Source organism: Harpegnathos saltator, unplaced genomic scaffold, assembly GCF_003227715.2.
Source record: "Harpegnathos saltator strain DR-91 unplaced genomic scaffold, Hsal_v8.6 scaffold117, whole genome shotgun sequence".
Lineage (NCBI taxonomy): Eukaryota > Metazoa > Arthropoda > Insecta > Hymenoptera > Formicidae > Harpegnathos > Harpegnathos saltator.
Genome location: NW_020229892.1, coordinates 337891 through 365000, shown reverse-complemented (window position 1 = coordinate 365000; position 27110 = coordinate 337891). Strand labels below are relative to the sequence as shown.

The 27110-nt window shown below is 45.0% G+C and overlaps 1 protein-coding gene across 2 annotated transcripts in view; it reads left to right on the top strand.

Annotated features, from left to right (window-relative positions):
• Ptp36E (protein tyrosine phosphatase 36E) overlaps positions 1–27050 on the top strand; it is a 79985-nt gene extending 52935 nt beyond the window's left edge. For both annotated transcript variants that reach the window (XM_019845601.2, XM_011156220.2), the window contains 12 exons: positions 15818–15942; positions 19984–20071; positions 20641–20717; positions 21128–21262; positions 21565–21705; positions 24023–24183; positions 24283–24418; positions 24772–25021; positions 25129–25205; positions 25683–25922; positions 26141–26485; positions 26860–27050. In XM_019845601.2, coding sequence (XP_019701160.1) covers positions 15841–15942; positions 19984–20071; positions 20641–20717; positions 21128–21262; positions 21565–21705; positions 24023–24183; positions 24283–24418; positions 24772–25021; positions 25129–25205; positions 25683–25922; positions 26141–26485; positions 26860–26940 — 1833 coding nt within the window. In that variant the 5' untranslated portion in view covers positions 15818–15840 and the 3' untranslated portion in view covers positions 26941–27050. The remainder of the gene's footprint in view (positions 1–15817; positions 15943–19983; positions 20072–20640; positions 20718–21127; positions 21263–21564; positions 21706–24022; positions 24184–24282; positions 24419–24771; positions 25022–25128; positions 25206–25682; positions 25923–26140; positions 26486–26859) is intronic.
• The last annotated feature ends 60 nt before the right edge of the window (positions 27051–27110 follow it).

Here is a 27110-nt window from a genome sequence, read left to right as displayed (position 1 = left end):
ACAAGACGATGGAAAATATCCGCCACTGTTACCACCGCCGTCGGCGTTATCGCTTTTCACCGACCGACTGAATCCGCAACTTTGCCGGTTTGTTTTCCCCCGACCGACTCGATTTAGACTCCGCCAGCCAGCCAGCCTGAACCACGTTATCTTCGTACTCGCGTAACGTTAATGTATTACCCCCCCGCCGCCGGTTGTTAACTATCTTGTTGCCAAGCTTCGTGGACTTTGTTGGCTTCCGCCCTCTATATATAGTTACAATATCAAAGTATACGTTTACCGGGTAAAGTTAAAGTTGCAGTCGAGGAAAGCAAGGGAAAGAGAAAGAGAGGGGGGAGAGAGAGAGAGAGAGAGAGAGAGAGAGAGAGAGAGAGAGAGAGAGCGAGAGAGAGAGAACAAGCACATACATGCCGAATGAAATAGATAATTTACGTTGCGGTGTAGCAATACGATTATTATGAAAATTTCCGCTTGAGATTGTAATCGCCAAATCGCCAAAGGGCCAATTAAATACTTCAAAGTAGACATCACGAATCGGATGAGGAACTTATTTTTACTTTATGCGAAACGTCTGCCTCTGCCTTCATCTCATTTCTTCTCACGCATTGATTAAGCTTTATCATGGTATATTGCTGGACAAGCCTACGTCGGGTAATCTTCAATTCTCATATTTCTGCACGTATGACACAAACACGATAATAGTCAGTAGCCCAGTGGCCTGACTGCGAATTAATCGCAATTTGCAATTTCACCTATATACGAATTATTTGCTATTCATCCTCGGCAGCTCTATATAATTCTCGTGAGGAGAACACTGCAAACCCGAGTGTGTTATTTTGACACGTATAAGTTGAAGCTTTCTTCACGCGTTTCTTGTCGTCTTAAATCACGTCGTTTAACGCGTTTAAACGCGTTAAGTGATATCGAAATGCATCAAATGACTGCATCACAAATGAAGTGATTTCAGACGACAAAAAACGCATGAAGAAAGCTTCAGCTTATACATGTCAAAATAACACACTCGGGTTTACAGTGAATGCGCGCCTCAATTTATGCCGACGATGATTTTCGACGAAAGCAGATTCTTCCACGACAAAGGAAGAGGACTACAGTGGTTAAAAAAGGGGAGAAAAAGGAAACAGAGGGACACGTCTCGCATTAAAAGAAGTGGGTCGAGATGTCACGGACTTGGTCGCATCTTTCTCAAGACCATTCGTTTCCGGACGGAGCCGGCGGATGGGCGCTTCTCCTCGTGCTTGAAATTCCGTTTAAAATATTCACGAACCTGTCGTCGCACGCACACTCGCGTCGTTCGCAAATGATCGAACTCGCGCTCGTTTCACTCTAACTTGTCATTAACACGCACGTTAAAATAGCACACGCGTCATGTATGTGTGTGCCTCGGCGAAATTTATCTTCTTTGTTATGTGCGTTGCGTCATTGTGAATTATTAATCGCATCGCATTTTTTCATCGCTTCCATTTTACGATATTCGAATGCTTGTTTGTCCGTCGTAACGCAAAAACTGCCAAGTTATGAGGGCAGTCTGAAAAGTTCTCGGCCTGACACATAGATGGCATTAGAAACTGTCAAATTATAATTGTATTGGAAAGTGGCATCCCTGATATAAATCCATGTAAAATTTTATTTCGATCTGTCAAGTCATTCGAGTAGTAGCACCAGTTTAATATTGACGTGTCATTGTCTTTTTTAAAATGGAAAAAATTGAATATCGTGCAGTGATTAAATTCTTTGTTTTGGATGGTTTAACACCAACAGAAATTCATCCGAAATTGTTGAAAAGTCTATAAGGATGCATCACCTTCACTTTCCAGTGTGAAAAATGGGCTGCCCTTTTTAAATCTGGTCGTGCAAGCCTCGAAGATAATCCACGCGAAGGTTGTCCAAAAACTACCACAAAACATTGAACAAGTCCATGATATAGTCTTAGATGATCGGCGAGTGAAATAGCTGAGGCCATAGGAATCTCAAAAGAACGAATTGGAAATATTGTGCATGAAGAATTACATATGAAAAAGCTTTGTGCAAGATGGGTGTTGCATTTGCTAACAATTGATCAAAAACGCATTCGAATGCGTATTTCTCAAGAGTGTTTGGATCGTTTTAAGCAAAATAAAATGGATTTCAAGCGTCGTTTCATAACTGTTGATGAAACTTGGATCCACTACTATACACCAGAGTGAAAAGAACAGTCGAAACAATGGATTGAAGCCGATGGACGTGCACCAAAGAAGGCAAAGACGGTTCCATCAGCAGGGAAGGTTATGGCAACAGTTTTTTGGGATTACAAAGGTGTTTTGTTGATCGATTATCTTCAGAAAGATAAAACGATTAACTCTGAATATTATTGTAACCTTTTGTATCTATTGGATGCAAAAATTCGTGAGAAAAGACCTGCTTTAAAGAAGAAAAGAATCGTTTTCCATCAAGACAATGTACGTGTTCACACAAGTGTTTTGACAATGGCAAAATTCAACGAATTAAAGTTGCGAATTGCTTGAACATCCAGCGTATTCACCAGATTTGGCTCCCTCTGACTATTATCTGTTTCCAAACCTGAAAAAATTCCTGGCTGGAAAGCGTTTTACATCAAATGACGAAGCTATTGCAGCCGTGGATGGATATTTTGCAGACCTTCCGGAATCACACTTTACTAATGGTATTGAATTATTGGAAAAACGTTGGAATAAATGTATTGAAGTTCCAGGAGATTATATTGAAAAATAAAACATATTTCACGGCAAAAAAGAATTTCTTTCATTGTTAGGCCGAAAACTTTTCAGACTGCCTACGTAGAGACGCGATCGCATCTCGACATCGCAATTTCTTCGTTCGTTCGCGCGTGGACGTCTCTCGTTAACTGTCTTTCGCCAGACGTGTGTTTCGGACTGTCTCGCGAGAAACATGTATTGCGAGCCGCCTTCGAACGATGTCGCGGTCACGACAGCTCACGCTTCATTATATTTCCGACAAGTCGAAGTGATTAGGCAACGCCTGCCAGCGGCAGTGAAGCTTCCGCTCGCGTTCCGCTTGCGATGTGTCCGTTCCAATCGATATCGCCATCATGCCGTTACGTTACGTTACTCCCGCCTACATACATCCGCCGAATTCACTGCGTCGGTGTGCGCTGCTTTCTGCGGGCGAAAAACTTGGAGCTTTTTATTGGCAATCCGACGGAAAATGCCGCCGTCCACCAACAATAGATGGTACACGAGCGCCATTATTCCACGCTCATCAAACCTGACTTTCAAAAAATAGCTGAAATCGACGGGCTCGGCAAATAATGGCGAAATTAAACTGTCGCGGAGCGTAAACTGCCGATAGCGCCGTGCGAAAGCACGGAGAACACCTGTACATGTTGTATAGTGCGTGAATAACAGCGATGAAGAAAAAACAAACAAGAGTAGAGTGAAAGAAGCGTCAATTTGTGCTTTTATTTTTCAAGTGTCAATTTTCGCTAATCTGCTATTGGCTATAACGTCGCATAAAGCTGTTGTACTATCGTCCCCATGCACCGGTAAAATTCAAGTGAGAAACGAAACAGGTTGCGCTATTATTCTAAATCGATCCTAAACCGATATCAAACATTTAATTATCGACAGACGGGCGTACAATCGACAACGCGCGACACGAGTTAGCAGTTGACAACGATGATGATTAATAACGCATACGTTATCCGTATATGCGAGCGTATGTGTTAATATACTTACACCGAGGCGTGTCGTAAATATCACGCTCGGGTGCGTAAAATGTTAATTGAACATTTATCGTCTCGACATGGTTTTATATTACAGTAGTACGCGCGAAGATGGAAATGGGAGGAGGAGTGGAGGGGGGGGGGGATATTATATCGGCCGCGTTGCAGCATAATCACGAAAATATATTCCGCTCGATTCATACGTACGTTAATAACGCAAAACGCAAAAGCTTTTACGTAAAAGGTCACGTATAGGTAAAGTAATTTAAATAATTGTTATCGCGCTAAAATGTATCGTAGAAAAGTATGAATGTTGTTAATGCTAATAATTAATATTTATTACTGTACCGAAACGGCATATGGTATGTAGTATGTAGGTAGGTGTGAATAAGTGTGCAAAAAACCGGACTGATGGAACAGTACAATAACATCAGCCACGTAACTCGTAATTTGTAAAGAGATCCATAATTAATTTAACAAGTTTAGCTGCCCCTCTGCTGTTTGAAAATTTTGCGCGAAGCATATCTCGTTCTCTGACTTCGTCTGATACTACGTCCCTTTTATTTTTATATTTATTTTTTATTTTTCGCGCGCTTGTTACCGTCAGGATCGGCCAAAGCTCTTGGCTTTGACTTTTGCACTAGTTTGCTACTCGATCGCATAGACTAACGACTCCAATTCGAAAGTTTGTGATCACGAGTGGTCCTTTCACGATCCGCATTGTTGGAATTGTCTATCGTGAACTGGGAAGCGCACAGATTTTTTATATTTTCGAAAGTACGTTTATAACACGTTGTGCTGACCTCGTTCAATTATTAATATTCGCTGTAAATTCCCGACAGGAAAACGGACAGAGAGAGAGAGAGAGAGAGAGAGAGAGAGAGAGAGAGAGAGAGAGAGAGAGAGAGAGAGAGAGAGAGAGAGAGAGAGAGAGAGAGAGAGAGGGAGGGGAGGGAGAGAGAGGGGGGGGGAGAGAGAGAGAGAGAGAGAGAGAGAGAGAGAGAGAGAGAGAGAGAGAGAGAGAGAGAGAGAGAGAGAGAGAGAGAGTGGATAATATACAACCGTGTTTGTAGTAGAATTAATTAAATTAATTCGGAATCTGCCGGAATACTTCCGTTCGTTATTATTTATTTCTGCTGTACGTTATTCCGTTGTAATTGGAGTGCATATCCGCCTACTCGCCGATCTCGATCTAATTATTATTGTGAATACGTATGACTCCCCGCGACTTCGGTCGCCCCGTCGCCGCCTCCATCGGTATGAACTCGAACGGTTAGTTTGCAGCTGAGAAACTTCCGCAACAGTGGCAATAACGAACGAGTTACCGGGATCTCATATCTCCGACGGTTTTTGCTCGGCGAGAACATTGCTGCACGAAGGTTATGCAATCGCGTGAGTTCGTGCGCGCAAAAAGATCGCGCTTTAGGGACTGACGAAATAAGCTACGAAGCGGAGTAGAGTAACTTGACCGAAATTCGAAAGTACGTTGAACCAATTTCGCGGGAAATCCTCGAACTGTCAACTAATGCACGACGATATTTCACGGGCGTGTACGCGAGGCGTTCTCTGCATCTACAATTTATGGCGGAAGCGGCACCGCAACGTGCGCCCTCGCTCCTGCACGGCGGTACCCCTTCTCTTGGACTTTCTTAAAAGATTAAAAACTTGGACGTAGGTGGAATCTGAAACTTCGCGATAGACCTCCGTGATAATACTGGGCGACAATGCGAATGGGCTTTCCCATTCGCGAAGAGTCATGCGTTCAATTCATGTTCAATTCATGTTGCGTCATTGTGAATTATTAATCGCATCGCATTTTTTCATCGCTTCCATTTTACGACATTTGTCCGTCGCAACGCAAATACTGCCAATTGCTCGCGATTACAAGCGTGTATGTTTAATAATTTATTCAAAATTTATCGAGATATTCCGTATCATGTACAGGCAAGCAAATTCCCAGATCATTAATCATGGGAATTGCCGCTCGATATTCGGTATTTTTCGATATTGCCTCCCTATCAATATTACCAGACTGCAATTTCTCCAAAGAGAAAACAAGAAAGTTTAACCTAATATATATATATATAATACATGGTTATTAATAATGGCTCGTGTTTCCAACCAGCAGTTGACTTATGAACTCTTTCCACAGATCTTCGAAAGAAGAACAAAAAACTACTCTTTTCGTCGAAAGATATTTATGACTCGACCCAGCATAATAAACTGCAATTTCCCGTGCACACAGTGATCGACGTAATATTTCATCGCTTGGCGTTTGTTGGCGAGAGATCGACGTCAACGACGAGAAAGAAATAGAAAGAGGAGAGAAAGGTGAGACGGAGAGGGAGAGGGAGAGAGAGAGAGGGAGAGAGAGAGAGAGAGGGGGGTGGGAGAGAGAGGAATATCGACGATCACAACTGGGAATTTCGTTACGTGTGTACATACGCCAAATCGGGACGCGACGAACGCGATTTTTGTAGGCGCTCTAGTGCACAAATCAACTCGATCTGACTTTGAATGTGAGAACGAACATGTGCTGATCGGTTGATCCGACAATATCTAGCCGAGTCGCCGATTCACGCTCCGAGCTCGTTCGCAGTTCGTTGCATCGTTCGCGCGCGAATGAGAATCAGGTCACATCGTAAATCGCAACGAGTGTAAGACTCGACGTGCCGAATGATGACGATCCACCGTGCGAAACGATCGTTCGTTATTCACGCGAGAACCGCGAATACTCGTCGTCGTACAACTGACCCTTGACTCAAAATCACTTCTTTCCCCCTTCTCTCTCTCTCTCTCTCTCTCTCTCTCTCTCTCTCTCTCTCTCTTTCTCTTCCTCTCTCGCTCTCTGTTTCTTTCTCTCAGCGCTGCTATACGCACAACACGCTGTAATACGCTTTGCCGAGTAATCTACGCTGCGTGAGAGCGAAATCAAGCGAATGCACCTAACTGCACCATCGACTGATGTAAATTGAAAAGTATCGTCTTATGTCAGGCTGACGAGTGAACGTTACTGCTTGCAGATACCGACTGCATTACTCGGCGAAAATCGCGTTGTTTCCGCGCAGACGATGGGTTAAATTTAAATTTCGCAAGGAACGAGCAGCAGGCGGAACACAGCGTACTCGAATTTTCCTGACAACGAAGTTTTCGATTTCCGCCAAATACGCAAAATAAAGCCCCGTTATGCCACAATGTTCACCCACGCACCCACATATGAATATCGTGTATTTGATTAACCGCGTACACGTCGGCGGATAATATATATTTGCGTTATTTTTCGCTCGTGTTTTATTATTCGCGCAACAAGCAGCGCGCGATGTTCGGTTGGAAATTTCGCAAATGAGAAATATTTCTGAGCAGGGAAATACAGGACTCCGCGGAAACGCAAGGGCGGAAATGCGTGCCCGAAACGACTGATCGAATGGTCCGCCTCGTTGTTCCCTTACGAAGCGAGAGGAAAATCAGCGTCTTTTCCTTTCGAACCGAATACCGATGATAGCGAAATCCTTCGCCGCGTGTATTTTCGATCCCTTACGTCAATAAAGAGAGCTACCTTGGAGGAAGGTAGGGAAAAGATCGATTAAAACCACCGGAGGGTGGTGCAACATAGTTAGGTTTGCAACGTTCCATCCTTTCCTTTTTATGTCAATGCGATTACGTTCGATGCCTAGTGATAACAGACCCGGGCTCGTCTATTTGCTTTGCCTCGCATTTTCCTTGCAATAAATCTCCTCTTCAATAGCCGATGATTTGCGAAGGTAGCGCGACATAAATCAATTAGACGCATTACTACTCCTACGTAGACCAGAATCGCGTCCTTTAATAATCCTAATTAGATGAGAGGATTCTGTATCGTCACGACGTATTAGAATAAGAGTCACCTTTGTACGCGCCCGGCGAATACCGCAGTCAATAATATCTATTTCCGTCGAATCAACTTAACGAGCACCATAAAGAGATCGAGTGGAGAAATAGAAATACTAACTATAATAGGAAGAAATTCCGCAAATTCCGCACACAAAATCGGAAGCGTCTAGAATTGTTATCTTCACAGTATTTTCTTCGACGGCTATTACGAAATATCGCACGCGTGACGCGTAACGCCTGATTAATCGATGAGAACGTCAGAGACGTGGAAAGATTTGCTGGAAAATATCTCGATATATTCGGGACAATAGTTAGTTATACATGTATATAATCTTTTATATTAATCGCCAACGAATAATATGCCAACTTCTATTAAAACAAAATTAAATCGCGCGAAATATTAATATGAAACTTCAGTTATAAACTCGGTTCGGTAATTGTCAATCAGATACTCTTTCGTGACAGGAAATTAATACGCAATGCAAGAGAGAGAGAGAGAGAGAGAGAGAGAGAGAGAGAGAGAGAGAGAGAGAGAGAGAGAGAGTCGCGTAGTCATTATGAAATTAACATGATTTCGCCTACGATATCAGTGATTACGCGCTTTTCGTGTCACACGCTATTCTGATTCCATTGTATTCGTAAGCGCAAGACATCATGAGGCACGGAATCGGCGAACGATGACGATTTGATACGGCAATATAATGCAGGCGAGTGTGCGCGCGTACGACAAATGACGATTCGTGCCTAATTGCCGGGGTGACTAGGCCATAATGAGTCGCCATTGTAATTCCCCTGTGGGTGGCTTCAAATTCTGCCGATCGATCGGACAAGACAATAACAATTGCCGCGGGGCGCAGAGACATGCCGGATAACGCGCGCGTGGGATCGAGTTTCTCGTTAATTAACCGCCGCACTTTGCAGATTGCCCGGGAAAAATTATATGGGTTTGCAATTTACGACGAGCGTCGAATGTTTGATAATGCGCAGGTGGAGCTTCCTCGCCACGAGGGACGAATATCGGCCACTCAATAAAAGAAACATTTGTGCGTGAACGGTGCATTTGATCGAAACGTTTAATTGAAATCACTATGTAAAACGAAAGAGAGAGAAAAAGAAGCGAAAGAGGGAGAGAAAAAGGGAGAGAAATTCATAAGTCGCAAATGATATAGGAGAGAACTTTTCTTAGAACGAATTAGACCGCGGTGCCGTGAACGAGCAACAAAACCTCGCAGCCGCTTAAGTGGATATTCATATAAGTAACAAGAGAAATTTTTCTTCTCTCTCTCTCTCTCTCTCTCTCCCTCTCCCTCTCGTTCTCATGACGTTTCGCTGAAATCGTGCACCTAACTGTGAACAAGTCTGCCCGAGTTAATCGCATTTGACATGGGTGCCGTTTCGATACTCTCAGATTCATAAGATCCAATTTGATGTGTCTAATTTAACGGCGAATTTACTGCGCGCGCGATGTAAGAGACGTTCTCTGCAACTCCTATTTGTCGGCTTGACGCATCGCCCGCTCGCTTCCATCTGTTCGCATCGATAAAGGAGCACTTTAGAGCGTAAGAAATTTAGGACGTGCGAGGGATAAAAAATGCAGGCCGGTGATACCGACATGTCGACCGAGATTTCTCCCGCGAAATCGACGACGACAACGGCGACGCCGTCGTTGTCGCTCGCGATCGGTGTGAAGAGCATGTGTGTGCTCTTCAGTTCCACGTGATAAATAGAGGCGAACGGTATTAAGTAGATATGTTCAAGTAAATACGCGGCCATCGATCGCGCGCGCGCGAGAGAGAGAGAGAGAGAGAGAGAGAGAGAGAGAGAGAGAGAGAGAGAGAGAGAGATTGCGAGAAGCTAACGTTAACACGTGTCGACTGCGAAGGGTCGAGTTGCCCTCGAATCACTCCGATGTAATCATGGCGAAACCCTTTGGAAAGCTATTGCGAAATCGGCCGGCTGGAATTCATTGTGGCTATCACGAAGAATACGATTTCTCGAAGTGAGGCTCGAAGCGAGGGTCATCGTCTGGCTGCCTGATCGACCGGCTGCTGTCGGAACAGAGGAAGTCCGGTGACTAAAAATACGTTCAATGCTCAGACACGAAAGAGAAGAGTGGCTAAACACTAACACGCTCCGCGCTGTATTTCCTGTCGTCGTACGAACACACCGCATTCCGACATTCCGAGTTGAAAAGAGAGGAGTCTCCCCTTGAACGGACCGAGGTCCGCGCGAAAATAGCAACGTCGTAAATCTTGTTCATCGCTTCGGCATCCGCTCGAAATTCGTCGAAGAATCTATCGCGAGAATACACATCTCCGGGCCAATTAGAGAGGTCTCGCGCGCGAATGAAAATTTGCTCGTCCAGCTGCGGCGAGAAAAAGAGCGAGATAAAACATCGGTCTCTCGCGATCGCCGCAGGGGTGTCCCAGAGCTGGAAGGGGTGAAGCGACGATGAGGTAACGAAGCCGAAGAAGGGCAATTAACTCGGACGATATCGACGGGGGCCAGTGCGCGACGAGGAAGCGGAAGATAGACGGCGATACGAAAAGATCTAATTAGATTCCCCGGGTCGCACACGTCTCGGCCGTACACGTGTGTCACGACGAAGGTCACCTCGTCGCGAAGCGTGTCAAGGCGATGGTTTTCGTCGTGTTGGAACCCAGTTTACTTTTCCTCCTCGGAACGACCTGTCCGTCCAGGCTTCAAAATGATCGCAGCAGCTTCGGTTTGGCTACGTTTAAACGAGCACGTTTGCCCTTTGTGTCGATCGACATGCATAGCTTCAAAGAAATACCGAGCTCGCTTCGTCGGAATCTCCGAAACGTTGCCCGCTCGGGTACGTCGCTCTCTGGCAAAGTTCGCGCAGACATTGCGTGACGATTACGAGAAGTTCTTCGATGAACTTCGCTTTTGACGGAACGTGAATCATGTCTGCGATTTTGTAGCAGCTCGCGTGTCTACGTCGCGAGGCAGACGCGTCGAATTTATCTCTCGGTGAACCACGCGACGTTTAATTTTAATTTCGTTTCATTAGTGCGTATATACCATTACCATTATACGGGGAACTTGATCGATTTCGATATTAAATTTATATTCGCGCTTTCATATCGCAGGATCGTGCCTGTCTCGAGAGATTGTCAATCGTAACAACGTATTCAACGTATTCCTTGTTAATCAAGATATCGCGTACGACGAGGCAAACTTGATTCGATGCGTGATATACATGCATGCGCGAGTGCGTGTGTATACATGCGTCTAATAATAGATATGCCTTGCCGATAAATTCGAACTGATAAACAACCATCAACGCGCGCGCGCGCGCGCGCGCATTTACCTCCCTATGCTTCGGCATAGAGAAGTGTGGTGGGCCGCCGTTATTCATACACCGATTTCCCGTACATGTTGCACCGTTCCGACAGGAAACAACGGCGCAACAAACACGCAACACCAAATTCGTGCATTTCTCAAATTTGTTGCGTAACGACGACCGTCTCTCCTCGTCCAGGAAAGGGTATTCAAAATATTTGATATCCTCGCACACCGGAAATTCGAGCTTCAAATTATTTCGATTGTTTGGCAAATCTGTTGGACCGAGTGATATCGTCATATTGTCGAAGACACAGTCCGAATGTCTTTCGTATTGTCGTCGTAACCGCGCTAACACAACGAACCAAAGCTGACAGAGGACTGAAACAGTCGCGTTGCTGTTTACGTGTACGTGTGCAAAGCGCAGTTTCTTGTAGCCGGAAGAGACAAAAGGTAATGAGGCTGTTGCACTCATACACGTACAGCTGGCACCACATACCTACAAGTATGCCGGGTAATTGGAGAACCCAATCCGCTTTATTGGACGTCGCATTAGAATTAATTTCGGTCTTATTAAACTGCTCTTATTATACGCGCGAGGACTCGCACGGGACTCGATTTAGAGACCAAACAATTCGCGGGCAAACACAGAGCATCGTCGTAGAATCACAATACAAGTTATCTTAACGATGCTGCTTTAGTTATTTTCTTTCGATAAGAGCATCACGCAGTGATGCTCTTATCGAAAGTGCACATGTTCGAGAGTGCACGTGTACAACAGGACATGAATTTCGCTTTCAGCTTTTTTCCTTTCACAACGATCGACATTCTTCGCGTGAGCTATCGAGATTATCGAGTGACTTCCGTCATATTTTTAATCGATTCAGTTTTCAACTGTGAAATCTACGTATCAAACGTTGGTATTACGCGCGGTTGAGAATTTGCGAGCTGCGAGCAAATCATCGCGTATGCGCGTGCTGGACGTCAACATTGCAGCAAAGTTCTGTAAATTGCTTTCACGTTTTGACTGTCAATAGCAAGAATTCATCACTTCCAATTCGAAATGACTGGAGGCAACACGCGACGAGTCATCGGAAATTATCAACAAACTCCTCTTTACATAAATTTTCGTGTCTTGAGACTATTTTGAATATTTTAAATATGATTAATTTTTCTGCTTTTCCTTTTTTTTTGACCACATATTATTATATACTCGAGTTCAAACTTTGGTTGTACATTAAAATGTATGTCAATGATATTCAGTTATTTAATATACTCGATTATATTCTTCAATTACATTCTCAATATTCTACCCTGAATTTAGTTTTATCCTTGATTTCAGTCAATAATGTATCATAATTATATAAGTTACTCAACTACAAATCGAGTATATGAAACATTAAATAATTAATATTTATCAATAATGATATAAATTTCAATTTGGCACAATATCGAGACTAAACAGAAAGAAAAATTAGGTACTGGCACATATTAACAAAATTGGATTCGCGGCCTAAAAAAGATTATTAAACATAAAAATCAGTACTTGCGAAATTTACATAAGATTCTAAGGCTAGTGTACTCATAGCTGTAAATTATTTACGGCTCTTTAATGAGGAACATAATTAATTACAGATTCGCATTCATGAACCGTTATACTGGTATTTGGATCAATGTTTCTTGTATGAAATAATAAGCACAAATATATGTTGATTAATAATCGAAGATTCATGAAGTTACAATTATTTGTCAATTGATGAAAGACTATGAATATTGAGCGCAATTTCGAGCGCGATATTCCTTTACTCTCGATAAATTCGTCAAATTCTCTGTTAAAACCTCTGTTAAATATCGCCTGTACAATACATGATTCGATATACCTGGAAATATATGATGTATTGTTGTCCTCGTCATGACGTCTTGCGTCCGTTATCCTGATTTCTGAACTCAGCATCTTGATTGCTCTGTCGTGGCACTAACACTCGCGTAGAGAATACTGTACTCGGTTCAATCAAAGACACACGTGTTAAATAACGCGATAGCTTGATTACGACAGCTTGATTAAATATTTCAATGGCCGATGAAATATTGTAATCATCCGAGGGAAATGATAATGTAAGCCGATACACGCAGCTCGCGATATGTATGTCATTCGGCGGTTTGAAACGTACTGAAAATACTCGGAAAATACACGTGACGCACGTAGGTAGCTTTGACCGTCTTGAAGGTCCGCGCAGTTGTTATCAACACACGGCTTTTCAATGGTGGAGCGGGACAAGTAGCGATTGACGCAGTATGCGTAGCGTTTTTGCGTATCGTTTCGATATTGCCGTACGATGTGTATTTCCCCGTACCGAGTGTTCGATTTGCAACAAAATGTTTCTGGCGCTGGCGCTTGGCATGTTTAATTAGTCTCTCGACGCCATCGCGTTAATTAACATGCGTTTTCCTCATTGATTTGTATCTGTACGTCTGCTATGGGTTAGTATACGCGATGGTACAACAAAATGACCTATAAAAGATGTTGAATCAAATAATCTTAATATGTATATGTACATTTCCAGCGGCAACAGAAAAATAAATAATAATAAAATTAACAAGAAACATATTAAACCCATTAATATTGCTTAGGTTATTTAATTTTTGCTTATTGTACATATTCTATTTGGAGTTAAGGGATAATCTGACTGAAGGGTCAGGTTACTGAAAATTCGTGCTTGTTTTCTGATAATATTTTGTGACGAACTGAATAAATATGCAAGAATGAAAATTTTTGGTATATTTATATAACATATGAAGAGTAGAAAAATTTTGTTTATTAACAAATAATCATATAAATATACGTCCATTTAAATTTTAAACGCGTTTCTCTCGAAATTTTATTGTTCAACTTTTTGCAGTGATTTCTCCGAAACTAAGCCTCGTATCGATTTGAAATTTTAAAGCAATAATATTTGTTCATTTGGCTCTCAGGTGAACCATGGACAACTCCGTCAAAATATTTCATTTCGAGATATTAATTTTTTTATTGTAAAAGAATTGAAAAATTTGAATTTTTTCCTAATAATAGCTGCCATTTTGTTAATGTTGTTCGATTTTTTTTGTAGTGTTTCACCGGATAATGATAAGCCTCCTTAAGATTTCTAGCTAAAATTCGCTCTGATCGGACCACCGAGAGCCGAGATATTACTGCAGAAACAACAACTTGAAAAAAAAAAGGAGAGTATATTTCAGCTATATATATCGTATATTTATATGAGTATTTGTTAATAAACAAAATGTTTCTACTCTTCATATGTTAATTCATAAATATTCATAAATATACCTAAAATTTTCATTCTTGCACATTTATTCAGTTCATCGCAAAATATTGTCAAAAACAAGCACGATTTTTCAGCAATCTGACCCTCCAATCCCCTTAAGTAAATTATTTAACATAATCCGAGTGAACATATAATCCGAGTTTAATATAATCTGAAATGAAATATATTTGTTATTGAAATTAAGAATAAATACAAAACGCAAACAGAATCTTGAAGCAGATAAATACTTCCATAGAGGTAAATAAATATTAAATAACTCCAAAATAAGTCTTTTTTTAGACAATTCAATATGAAAAAAATAACATTAAATGATCATTTATATCATCAGAATAGGCCAATAGGTTGTATAACATTATTTATAGCTCTAGATTCTCCAATGATTTTTCAAATTCGACGGAATTTGTCAGAGTAATGTAGCATCAAAGTTTCGACATGAAGCGCTCTGCGAGTCATGAATATTTTTACTTCCTACGCTTCCGACCCTATAGTTCCGGCTTAAAAGAATCAAGAGGTAGCCGATCCTTATTACAGTAGTTCTCCCGAATGTTAATCACACACTCGACTTTATTGTACCAGAATGGCGAGAGTTAATTAGGATAATTTCTGAAAGTTACCTCCAAATTTTACGAGAGCGTCGGAAATCGTTACGTTAATATCCATATTCAACCAGGCAGTTCAGATTTCGTGCTTCTCCGTGGATTAATAATTTCGATGGGGAAGTAGAAGATAGTAAGAGAGAGAGAGAGAGAGAGAGAGAGAGAGAGAGAGAGAGAGAGAGAGAGAGAGAGAGAGAGAGGGAGGAGAGAGAGAGAGAGGGAGGGAGGGAGGGAGAGAGAGAGAGAGAGAGAGAGAGAGAGAGAGAGAGAGAGAGAGAGAGAGAGCGTGGTACACATGTACGTGGCCGTACGAGTAGCAATGTGGTGCGCGCACGTGTCTCAGGAGATCGTGCATACCTACGTACGTACGTATGTGTGCGTGTACGTGCAAGGAGTGACAAGCAGCTGCAAATTTTCTCGAGTGAAGTAGCGGTTTGTCTCGTCCTCTCCGGTTGGCTTACCGCATCTTGGCTTACCACATTTTCCATTCGTCTTTCTACCCCCGAGAGATTCGTCTCTCTGCGAACGACGGGAAATCGCGACGGACGAACGAGCGATTCACAGTTCACCGGCGAAACGCTCGCATTCACTCGCGCGTTCCTTCCTTATAGATCGTTGTATTTAAATCCGTGTGCAACATCGCAACATTGCGCTCATCTATGGGACGAGGTTATCGTAGATCGGAGGCTGCATTGGCCTTTTTCGCGATTTTCCTCGGTTTTGCTGGAGGCGTAACACGGTAATACGGAGTCACGGGAATCAAATTGCAAATACAAAGCAGGAAATGCATAACCGGGTGCGTTACGAGTTTCTCGAATGAACTTACTGATCGTAGCATGTATTAAGCATTCTGGCCAGAGAATGGCCGGTACTATCGCGCGCTTGAACCGCTCGGAAGAAAATGGAAGATTATGGAATACAGTTCGACCAATAATTTACGAATAACGTCGTTAACAGCAGCATTCCCGATAGTAGCCAGTAATTTTTCTCCGTCTGTTTCACAGCCACGGAGGAATTGGGAAGCAGCATGAGCACCACCTTGCCGTCCGCGCCGACTGAGCTTTCGCAGTTCCCGAAGCTGTGCGAGCTACGCCGAAAATACCCGGTGCTATACCGGGTGGAGTTTCAGGTGAGACCCGAGTAAAACCCATTTCCCTACTCATCTAACTCTGGTCACCTTTCTCTTTCTCTCTTCGTCCCGACGGGCTCTCGCTTTTTTCACTTCGCCAACTTTCACGAGTGTTCTTCGTTTCAATGTGCTATCGATCGTTAATAATCAAAAATTAGTAATAACCCATTAAATCTTATAATTGGAAAATCGTTCGCCCGTACGAGAGTACGCTCAATCGCGCAATTGTGTTTATTGGGTCGAATCATAAATAACTTGCATTCTCTTCCTTTTCCTCTCTCTCTCCCCCTCTCTCTCTCTCTTCCTCTTTTTTCTCTTAAATCTATTTTCATGTGCAGTATTTTACAAAGGAGTTTAATTTGATATATATACATATGTGCGTTCTCCTGTTGTTAATATAATGTAGTCTATGTTTCTGACTAACAAACAACTTATCGACTCTTTCCGCGAGTTCGAAAAAAATAAATATATTTGCCATTTTCGTCGGTGCGCTGTTTATAATACTCGACTCAATAAATGGGATTTCTTTATGCGATTGTAAATTGAAAAAGTACCGCAGTTTTCCGACCACACAAGCGAGCGTATTACAAATATTTTCTAATACTTCTGGAATTGAAGGCAAACACTGATCGATATTGTTAGATTGTTTTGTTAGATGACGGGATAAGTCTATTTGCTTGCACGTTGATGGGTACATACATCGGAAGTACGTGACGTAGCTGCTTCTATGTACATATGTGCTGCGCGTAGGCATACTTGTAGGTATTACGGCGCTCTCGCGGATAGGCAGACAGCCAAAGAGACAAAGCTACACTCTCAGGAATAGATCGAGAAATCGCGACTCGGCGGGATAATATCGGTTTCTCGTGGTGATGGCCGCTTCAAGAGGCGAATTCTGCGGTGCGCGAAGATATACTGGCAAATCTCGCGAATGCATAATCGCTCGATTATAACCGAGATAGTTCGACTGACGACGACCTACTAAGTCGCATTACCGCGAGAATATGATTTTCTATCTTGTGATAAGACGACACTGGCATCTTGTCGTCCTAAGCCACTCGAGTCTCTCGCAATCATTTCAAACACTAAACGTGGCCGAAATTTCGATTTCGCGCTCGACTAAGACACTTTGAGACATCATAAGCCACAAACTGTTCGCTCATCAGTAGACGAATGTTCCTCTCAAAATGATCTTAAAACGGATATGCGTAAGATTACACACAAGCCGCTCGACTTTTGAAACGATATCTGTTTATAATTAAATTAAGAGGGACTTGCTCGTGTATAATTACAAATGTTAAAGCTGAGCGCGTATCGCTGTGAGTGAGGTATTGCTGTGAAAGGTCGCGAAATCCTTCCAGAGCGCTCGTATTTTCCGAGCTACTGTTTCCGTTATTATGCAAAGTGCACGCAGCGCGAGGGAAATAAAAGAGCTCCGCGCCGGTGATAAGACGCAATTGGATTCTTAACTGCAACGCCTTAGAGAACGACATCCATCCGGTCTGATCTCCGTTCTCTTCTTCGCGGCCTCGACAAGATCGCCACGCGTTTCTATCCTGCTCTACGCCTGGATGTGGACCGAGAAGCACAAGGGGTCGCGACTGATATCTACATATTTTACCTAGTGCTCTTTTACGTCCTTTTCCACCGAAGGGTTAAATCGATCTACATCCTTTGTTTCGCGAGAGAAGAAACATTTGTCCCCCGTCTACGCGCTGCTCTGAAAAATGTCAGCTGCGCTAATGGATCGGATTTAGACGTTCTCGCGTGGGCGCGTCGTGCTCTATGATTTCCATATTTTCATAAAACAAGGCGGGACGCACAGGACGTCAAGAGGAAATGTCCTTTCGATGAGCCGCGCGGCTCTTTTCGCGCGCGTCTAACACGTTTATGCAAAACCGAAGCACCTGACACACACCGCGTTGCTCTTCTCACAGGCTGATGATCCTCGCTGTTCGCTTAATTTAGCCGCACCGATGAGTCGTATTTACGACAACGCGAACTTTTGGCCGCACGAAAAGTCGTCGAAGCTCGCTGCAAGAAATCCGACAGCGACTTCGCTTAATGAGTTCCAACGTTGTTCGACGTTGTTTTCTCTGAGCTAACACGCTCTGAGCTTTGATCGCTCAGTTTTAGACGTCGAACGAGGTAACGCGAAGGAGTCTTACGTCTCGAGGAACTTTAAAAGAGATAGCCCCGAGCCTGCCGAAAAATTCGGGCGACACGCGATAAGCGCTTCTTAAATACGTCGAGAGCGAGCACATTCACCACCGACGACACGAGAAAGCTCTTAACCATCGTGCCCCTCGTGCAGTATGCACGACGTATGCCGGGCTTCGAGTGCAGTTTATACGCCGACGGATTGTCCCGGGGTATCCGATGTCCTCGCGGCACCGGTTCCTTCCAATGTCCGTAATCGCGAAGGATACTCACGAGAGAGCAGTCCTCCCTTTTTTATACGTTGGCCGAAAATGGCCAACGAGACGCGGATCCTCGCGTCTCATCGAAGGGGGACGCCATTATTTCCCGATAATCGGGAAAATCTAGCGAACTGTCTACGGATAAGGACGAGGAGGGCGCAGGGTGGGAGGCGAAGAGAAGAAGGACGAAAATAAAGGGGACGAGAGAACGGCGATAACGACGGCGACGGCGGCGGCGGCGGCGGCGGCGGCGGACGGTCGCTGTTGAATTTTAATCCGGCCGGTGCAGCGACGCGAAAATCATCCCGGCGTGATTTTTAAATTAAACCTGCCCGGTATTATCGGAAATGAAGGTAGCCGATGTTCGACAAATACCGACGAAAAATAAAGCGTCATACGTATTCGTGAACGGCGCTAACGGAATATGTGAAAAACTTTCGGCCGATGGTCGCGCGCGCACGCGTTTTTATGCGGACCGCCCGCATTAATTAACCAGATTTCAATCAACCAGCGAGACGCTAATGATAACTATTATAACCGAAGCGCTCCTCCATCTTTATCTTACTTTCCCTTCCTACGGTGTAGTTGCACCACATGTGCAAAAGTCGATAATGACAGATCGCTCGAACGAGCATGCTTCGCCGAGACGAGACGAGCTCTTGAGAAACATGCGCGAGAATGAGCCGCCGAGTTGAGCCAAATAATGCGACACGTGCTCAGAACGCGGTTGTCGCGTAACTTTTCTCATTTGCCGAATGTCAAACGCTGCAGGCTACCGCTAGGTTGCCGAGGCAAACTACGCGGAAACTTGCGTGTATGCTTTTACACACGCGTGTATCATGTACATATACGCGCGAACGCTCATACTAACCGCGCTGAAAGTGCAATCGTCGCTCATAATTCCGATCGAATCGAAGATGATCGCGGGGAGCACGCGCGAGAATAAGAACTATCGAGCTCATTTCTATGCATTTCTATGCATTTAATCACGAGAAAGCTCGAGTTCCGCGCTATCTGCGGCGGAAACTGCCTTGCGCAATATGGTTATCGTGAAACTTTCCGTCGGGCGATAAGATTTTTGCCTCTGACAAGAGTCTAAGCGGACTTTTATCCTGCATAATTAACCATCAGCTTTATTGCAGAAATAAGTCGTTAATGTGCCGGAGAAATTCATATTTAAGAACTTCGTCTGCTGGCGTGTTCGTCTGCTCGCGGAGATCCGTCGTCCTTTTTCCGTCTACTCTTTTAATCGTGTAACTCCGCACGGATCTCCGATTCATCACAGATGGTTTGTGCTTGGGACGCGCGGATCCGACGATCCGTCGCTACCAATATATCCATGCTAAGAATATCGATGATAAATAACGGTCCAGTGACGTAGCGTAATGTCTGTAATTAAATCTCTTTCGGTTACGAGTAATAATGAAAAGTCGTTAAATGTGCAACATCGGCCGCATGGCTGGTTACGGTCAACGTGAAGCGTAATCAGCTGCGCGTCCGCGTTTACGCTGAGTAGGGCACGCTGAGTTCAGGTCACCAGAACTTTCTTCGCGTCCCGTTATTTCACTAATTTCGGACTATGGTATTGCAATTTCAATTTCACGCCTCTCTTGTGTTGCAGACGGCGACGAAGGTGGAGACGCACTCGTGCCGGCACGCCACGAAGCCCGGGAACAAAGAGAAGAATCAGAATCAAAGGTGTATTCCGTGTAGGTACTCGTCGATCGACAGCTTCTTATTATATCGTCACGCGGACGCCCCCGTTTCTTCTTCCGTCCGGAAGAGAATCGCGCTGATTACGGCACGCACGACGAAATCAAACGCCGATTCGACGACGAAAGACGAAAGATGAAGAGCCGCGTAACAAGCGTCTACTCCACTTGTAATTATTCGCGAGAACGAGCGCGCACACTTTCGAAATAGTCACGTCGTCGTCGCAATCCACGCGACGACGACTCGTCATCACCATAATTAGAGATGCTTAGGTCAGAAAAAAGAAGGAAATTAGAAAATCTCGAGCGACGTTCTTGGCGTCGCGTCGGCGAGCTGAATGTGTCTCAGGGATCATTCGACGACCGTGTTCCTCGGGTTTTCGTTAGTTAACTTTCTCGCGACGGTGAAAATAAATCACGGTGGTCACAAGGTGGCTGCGATCGCAAACGGCGCGCCGTTTCGTTAACGAGGATCTATTTCCGATGCGCGGTACAGGCGCAAGATTCTACCGCGGCAGTGTACCAAATTGTACTCTACCCTCTCTGTTCTGTCTTTTTTTTTCTAGATGACTATAATAGAGTAGTGTTGGATACGATAGAAGGCGAGCCCGATTCCGATTACGTTAATGCCTCCTATGTAGATGTGAGTATACATCACGATCGAACAGCCGGCGAGAGAAATAAGTATTGCATATACCGAATAACACGCGCGAAGGCCTTTGGCAAATGAAGCGCGCTCGAAATCGCGTTGCCCGAATCGCATGTAACCGATCCGCATGTAATGCAATTGTGGACGATGCGAATTTGCATATTCCCGCGCAAAAGCCAAAATCGCGGGACGCGATTCTGCGCTCGCCGCTTACCGTTCTCCCCGTTCTCCGTTCTCCGTCGGCGTCGACCGCTGAAATCTGAATTCGCGTCTCTCTCTCTCTCTCTCGCGTCGTGACAAGCGCGATCGCAAACTGCTTATTCCGTTCGCACGGTAGACTAAGGCGAATATTAATGGCGCACCGAGGCGTACAATTACAGGTCGATATCAATACTGCGTTTCAGAGTATATTGAAGCCGAACGCTTACATCGTCACTCAGGGACCTATGGAGAACACGGTGACGGAATTCTGGCGGATGGTCTGGCAAGAGCAAGCTTCCTGCATCGTTATGCTCACGAAAACCTTTGACTTTATTAGGGTAAATAGTCGTCGAGGGAAAGATCATTTGCAAATAAAAAATAAAACGCGCCAAAGAGGGGAGAAAGACAGCGAGGGGGACTCGAAAAATAGCCGGTTAAAGTTACAGCAGCGCACAAAGAGCGCTCTTTGGCGCTTGGTGGCGCGATCGCGCGCGTGCGCGCGCGAGATGACGTTGACCGCGAGTCAGCTTAGTGTCAGCTTTAAGCTTAAAGTCCACTGTATAAATACTTGATTTACATCGCTCCGATGCTTCTCAACTGCGACTCACACATACTTTCCCTCTGTTCCCTTCTTTTGCAGGTGATGTGTGTGCAGTATTGGCCGGCGAGCAAAGACAAAGACGAGGAGTACGGAGGGATCGGCGTTTCCGTTTTAAAAGAGGAGGAGCTCGCCAATTTTCACATAAGGACGATAAAGCTCTACAAGAAGGACGAAAACGACGTGAGTGCATTTTTACTATTGCCGCCGCGAATTACTTCTCTTTCTTGTTATCTTTTCTTCTTCCATCTTCCCTTCTGCAACGTTGTTGTGTACGCCGCGGACTTGCTACGCCTTTCGCGATATCGAATTTAAATGAGATCTGGGATCAAAGTGGAGCGCGAAAGTCTTTTCCTTTCTTCGCTTTTTGTTTCGAACAAACCTGTTTTCGGGTTAATAGCTCTCGACGCACATAGTGACGTGGTACCGCGCGCGTTGAACAAACACGCAAATAAATTCAATATTTGCAAGGAAGGCGGGAATACGCGTTGCCATTTCGCGCGCCGATCGATCCGCGATACGCAGTGGCGTACACGGCAGGTTCGGACTCTAATCGCGAGTTCGCGGGGGAAAAGAAATTCGCATTTGTCATCGTTAACGCGAACGACGCCGCAAATCCGCCGTGGATATCGTCCGTGAATATATCCGGAATATATTTTCGTGTATACATCCAGGCCTGAATAAATCAGAATAGCTCGAATGCGGCCACGTCGGCGAAGATCATCCCGGATAATCCCGCGTCCCCGACGATCGTTAGGAATTCTCCTTCTTTTTAGCCGGAAAATTTCCGTTCGCGCGAGACGCTCGCGCCAAGTAAAGTAGAGACTACAACTCGATAATACAGTAGGTACTGGCGACCAAAGACGAACTCATGCGAACTCGAAACTTGTCCCCGTCCCCGGCCGTGCCGGAGTAGCGAGATCTCGAAGCGCTGCCAGGAACGGACGGGGCGGGCGGTCGCGAGGCGGAAAATGATCGGTGAGCTGAACTTGGTGAAAAAGTTGGCGAAATTAACCGTACAGCCAGCTCGTATCGGCCTTCCGTCATTTTGCTGGCCGCCGCTTGAATGCGAAACGATACATAAAAGCGTCGCTGCGATATAAACGGTCGCGATAAGTTCGCTCGAGGAGCCATTACGGCCGGCTAATTTAATTGCACTTTTATTCTGCGAGAACGAAGAACGACAATTGCGGGAACTCTCTAAAGCTCTTCCGAGCCGCTTCGGATCTGATTCCACCACCACCGGCATCGTTACTTAGTCCTCTCGTTGAGCCTTTTTTCTGTTATCTCCTCCCGGACTTTAAAGCTGCTTCCCCGCGTGACCGTCTCCCTCCCTCTTTCCCCGACCGTGTCTGTAATCTTCGACTTTATATTCTTTTTAAGCTGCACGTTGCGTCGCGCCAAGAACGGGTCGTTATTCTTCTAGCTTGCACTCGATGTTATTTTATAATGAAAGATTTTTATTTTATACGTATACGAGTAAAATAGACTGAGAGACAAACGTGTATTGAATGAGAAGACGGAATGGAAACACGAGGTCCCGTTAACGTCCATCCGACATATCCTCGAACATATCTTTTTTCTAATTCGCTTCTGCGAGTCTTCACTCTGAATAGAAGTCGCAACCGATCGCACGGTAATCCTCGTACGGTAATCTGATCGCAAACAGTCGCGTTTATCGTTTATTCGCGGACGTTTATCGTCGCTAACGACAGCATAACTTGTAGCCATGCGAGACAGATAGCGTGACGAGAAAGTGGCAAGTGGCGAGGCGTGACACTTCGTTAAGACCTGTCGCTTCTCTCGTGCTCAGCATTTTTCCGCGTAAGACTATTAACGACTCGCGCGGGATACGTACTTACCGGTCGGCGTGCGCGACTCTCTGGCGCACGAACTGTACAGGCAGATGCTACGGAATAATTACTCTCGAGATTTACCGGCCGGGCGAAATTTAATATAGAAAGGGGGGAAGGGAGCCGTAACCCCATTCCGGGAATAGCAAAGTGCGAGTGAGGCGTTACGGAGCGCCTCAATGTGCCGCAACGTGCAGCACCGGCTAGCCCAAGATGCGACTGCAACTGTCGGCTTTAACGCGGCATTGTTGCGATAACAATATGTAGGAGAAGCTGCTCGCCCCCTTGGAAAGTAATCTTCCACGGCGAGGTAACTCGGCCCGAGCGCAGGAGTGCAACAAAGGCGCCCCCGTTAATTTGTTAAGCGACGATTCTCCGCGTTTCCGCGCCAATCGCGAATTTAGAGAACGTTCGTCCGCTCGCGCCTTTTAAATGGAGAGAAATAGAATTATAGCGGAGCGCGGAAATAAGACGCGGGAGATAAAATACAAAGGGGTAGAAAGGGAGAGTAGAGAAAGAGAGGAGAAGAGAGAGAGAGAGAGAGAGAGAGAGAGAGAGAGAGAGAAAGAGAGAGAGAGAGAGAGAGAGAGAACGATCGTTATCGTTGAAAATAATCGTTGTAACTTTCGTCGCGCGAACGCTTTCAGGAGGTTACGGAGGAAAGGACGTTGCTGCAATTTCATTACACAGAGTGGCACTCGCACACGTGCCCGTTCGGAAACGCGGTGTTGGAATTTAGACGTCGAGTACGAGCGGTTGTAGGATCGACGATAACAAACGAACCCGGGCCTATGATCGTTCACTGCAAGTAAGGAGACTTTCGTTTCAATTATCAATGTAAACGTGAATGGCGCAAATTCGCACTCGCAAGTCGGATAATAAACTTGCTTATTTGTGTGACACAAAGCGACGGAGGCGGACGATCGGGGGTATATTTAGCGATAGACGCAAACATGGAACTAGCTGAAGAGGAGGACGCGTTCGACGTGTTTGGCTACTTGAAGAAGCTCAGGCAGAGCAGAAGAGGACTCATCGAGAACTTGGTACAACATCAATCGAATACTACAAAATGTCTGCGTACATCGGAGAATTCTCACGCCTCAGATATGATGAAAATTATGTCTGTCTTTGTAATTTGTATTGACGATTATATTCAATAATAATCACCTAATCTATGGTGAATCGTTTCTTAGCCGTAGTAAACGTACTTGTAATATTCAATATTCAAATATTGTAGTATTGAGTAATTCAGCCAATTCATAATAATTACTGTAGGAAATAATTTTCATCGTTAATCTCCCTCGTTGCCTATTTGCCTTAGCAGCTGGCTCGTAGTTGTGCATTCGCGCGGCGCTGGTAAATTCTAATCTTAACAGGTCCATTTTTCGTCACGCAGGAACAGTACAAATTCATATACGACACGCTGGAGGAGTACGTGGTGTGCGGCACATCGTGGTTTCCCGTGGCGGAGTTGTCGCAACGACTGAAGCAGAAGAGCATAAAGAATCAGATAACCAAGATGAACGAGTATCAACGGGAGTACCAACAGATCTGCAAGCAGACGCCGCGTTTCACGATCGGAGACTGTGCCGGTGGACACAGGGCCGACAACAGGGAGAAGAACAGAGACGTCCTGGTAGTTCCACGTGAGTTTCATTTCAGAGGAGGAACGCGCGTGCTCGCCCGCGACCGACGGTCCCGACAAACAGACATTCTTCGCGTACACAAATCGATTTCCCGTCTTTTGTTGCAGCGGACAACTTTCGACCGTACCTCACCAGCTTCCAGGGCAACAGTTTCACGGATTACATAAACGCCGTCTTTGTGGACGTAAGCCAATGAAATAAATCACCCACTTAACTCATTTATCTTTAGCTCGCTCCTTGTATTTTTCACGTGCACACGCACGCACGCACGCACGCACGCACGCACGCACGCATATATGTATATACACACGTACACAAAGACTATCTTCTTCAATTAACGTGAAACTTTTAACAAAATTTTTTTATAAAGCGTGCAGTCGCCGCGCCGTCTCGTCACCGCGACAATTAAAAGAGACATTATTCACTATAATAAGAACCGACTATATCATTCTTCAGCCTTTTCAAATCCAATGCACATTGCCCGCACGTGTGCGGTTTGACTCGTTATCTCGCGAATAATTAACGATCATTCCGACTCGAGGACTGACAAATGCCGGAAACACAGAAGGTATTGCCCCACGGATCGATACATTCGGGGATCTATTCGCCGATCGTTGTCAAGTTCTTTATAGAGACATTCATCTCCACTCGTACTGCGCAGGGATACACGAAACCGAGGGAATACATCGTGACGGAATGGCCTCTTCGGCACACGTGCGGCGAATTCTGGTCTTTGGTTTACGACTACGAATGCGCCGCAGTGGTGGTGCTGTGCGTGCCGCCTCAGGGCTCGACAAATTTCCCCACCTTCTGGCCGGAGGGAAGGCACTCGAAGAAATATGGCCCGGTGTTCACGATCGACCACATCAGCCACAATCATTACACCAACATAAAAACCTGGGTGAGAGAAGGGTGTGATTTTCGTGATTTTCGTGAAGATTCAATCTCCCGAAAGGGATTTTACGACGTCCACGACGTCGAGCGACTCTCTCGGAGACTCTCGCGGCCTTACGTGCGAATTTCCGCAATATTTCCCCAAAAGCCTGCGCGTGTACGATGCCGGTGCGAAAAGCACGCAGTCTGATTAGTCTCTTTGAGTTTACGGATCGTATTTTCCAGGTCTTCAGGATAAACAAGAAGATCGTCTCGTTGACTGAACTGATGGCGGGAGTGAAGGCGCCGCCGAAGACCGTGCAATTGTTCCAATTGACTTGTTGGCCGATGGGCCACAAAGTGCCCACTTCCACCAACAGTTTAGTCGAACTCATGAATATGGTCGAGAGATGGAGGCAACGAACGGACTACGGGCCGGTAGCGGTTGTATCGCCCGATGGCAGAAGTCGTTGCGGAGTCTATTGTGCAGCCAACGCGTGCATAGAACAGGTCATTCAACATGGCGAGGTTGACATTTTCCAAGCTGTCAAAACTGTACGCAGGCACAGGCCCCAGCTTGTGGAAAATATGGTGCGTTTTGCTCAGATTACGATAGAACAAGTTTTGCAACGGAATTATAATGAAACTTGCCAAAATTTCACGTGAATTTTCCCATTGTCCAAATACCTCTTTCAAATTGTTTTCCATTTTGTTCCAATTATAATATTTCGTAATTTCATGCGGTGAGACACGTTTCGCTCTTTACTTTTTCCCGAGCTGCTTAAATTCGGACGGAAAAGTAAGAGATGTGATGAAAATTTTGTATCGCCCGATGGCAGAAGTCGGAGTTGCGGAGGTCATTCAACATGGCGAGGTTGACATTTTCCAAGCTGTCAAAACTGTACGCAGGCACAGGAAAGCCCAGCTTGTGGAAAATATGGTGTGTTTCCGTTTCTTTTTCTCAGACGGAGTACAAATACTGCTACGACCTGGTCCTGCACTACGTATTGCACTACTTGAACAAAGACATGAACGAGAAGAAGTGAGAAAACGAGTTGAGGGACGAGCTGTGGTTCATCGAATTCGGTCGCGGGGCGGCACTGCCGTTGACCCCGGAGGAGGCACCGGCAGACGGAGAGCCGGTGGTGCCGTGTGCCCAGGGTCGCGTCGTCGTGGAAACAGCGAGACCGGCGCCGCCGCACTTTGCTACCTGTTC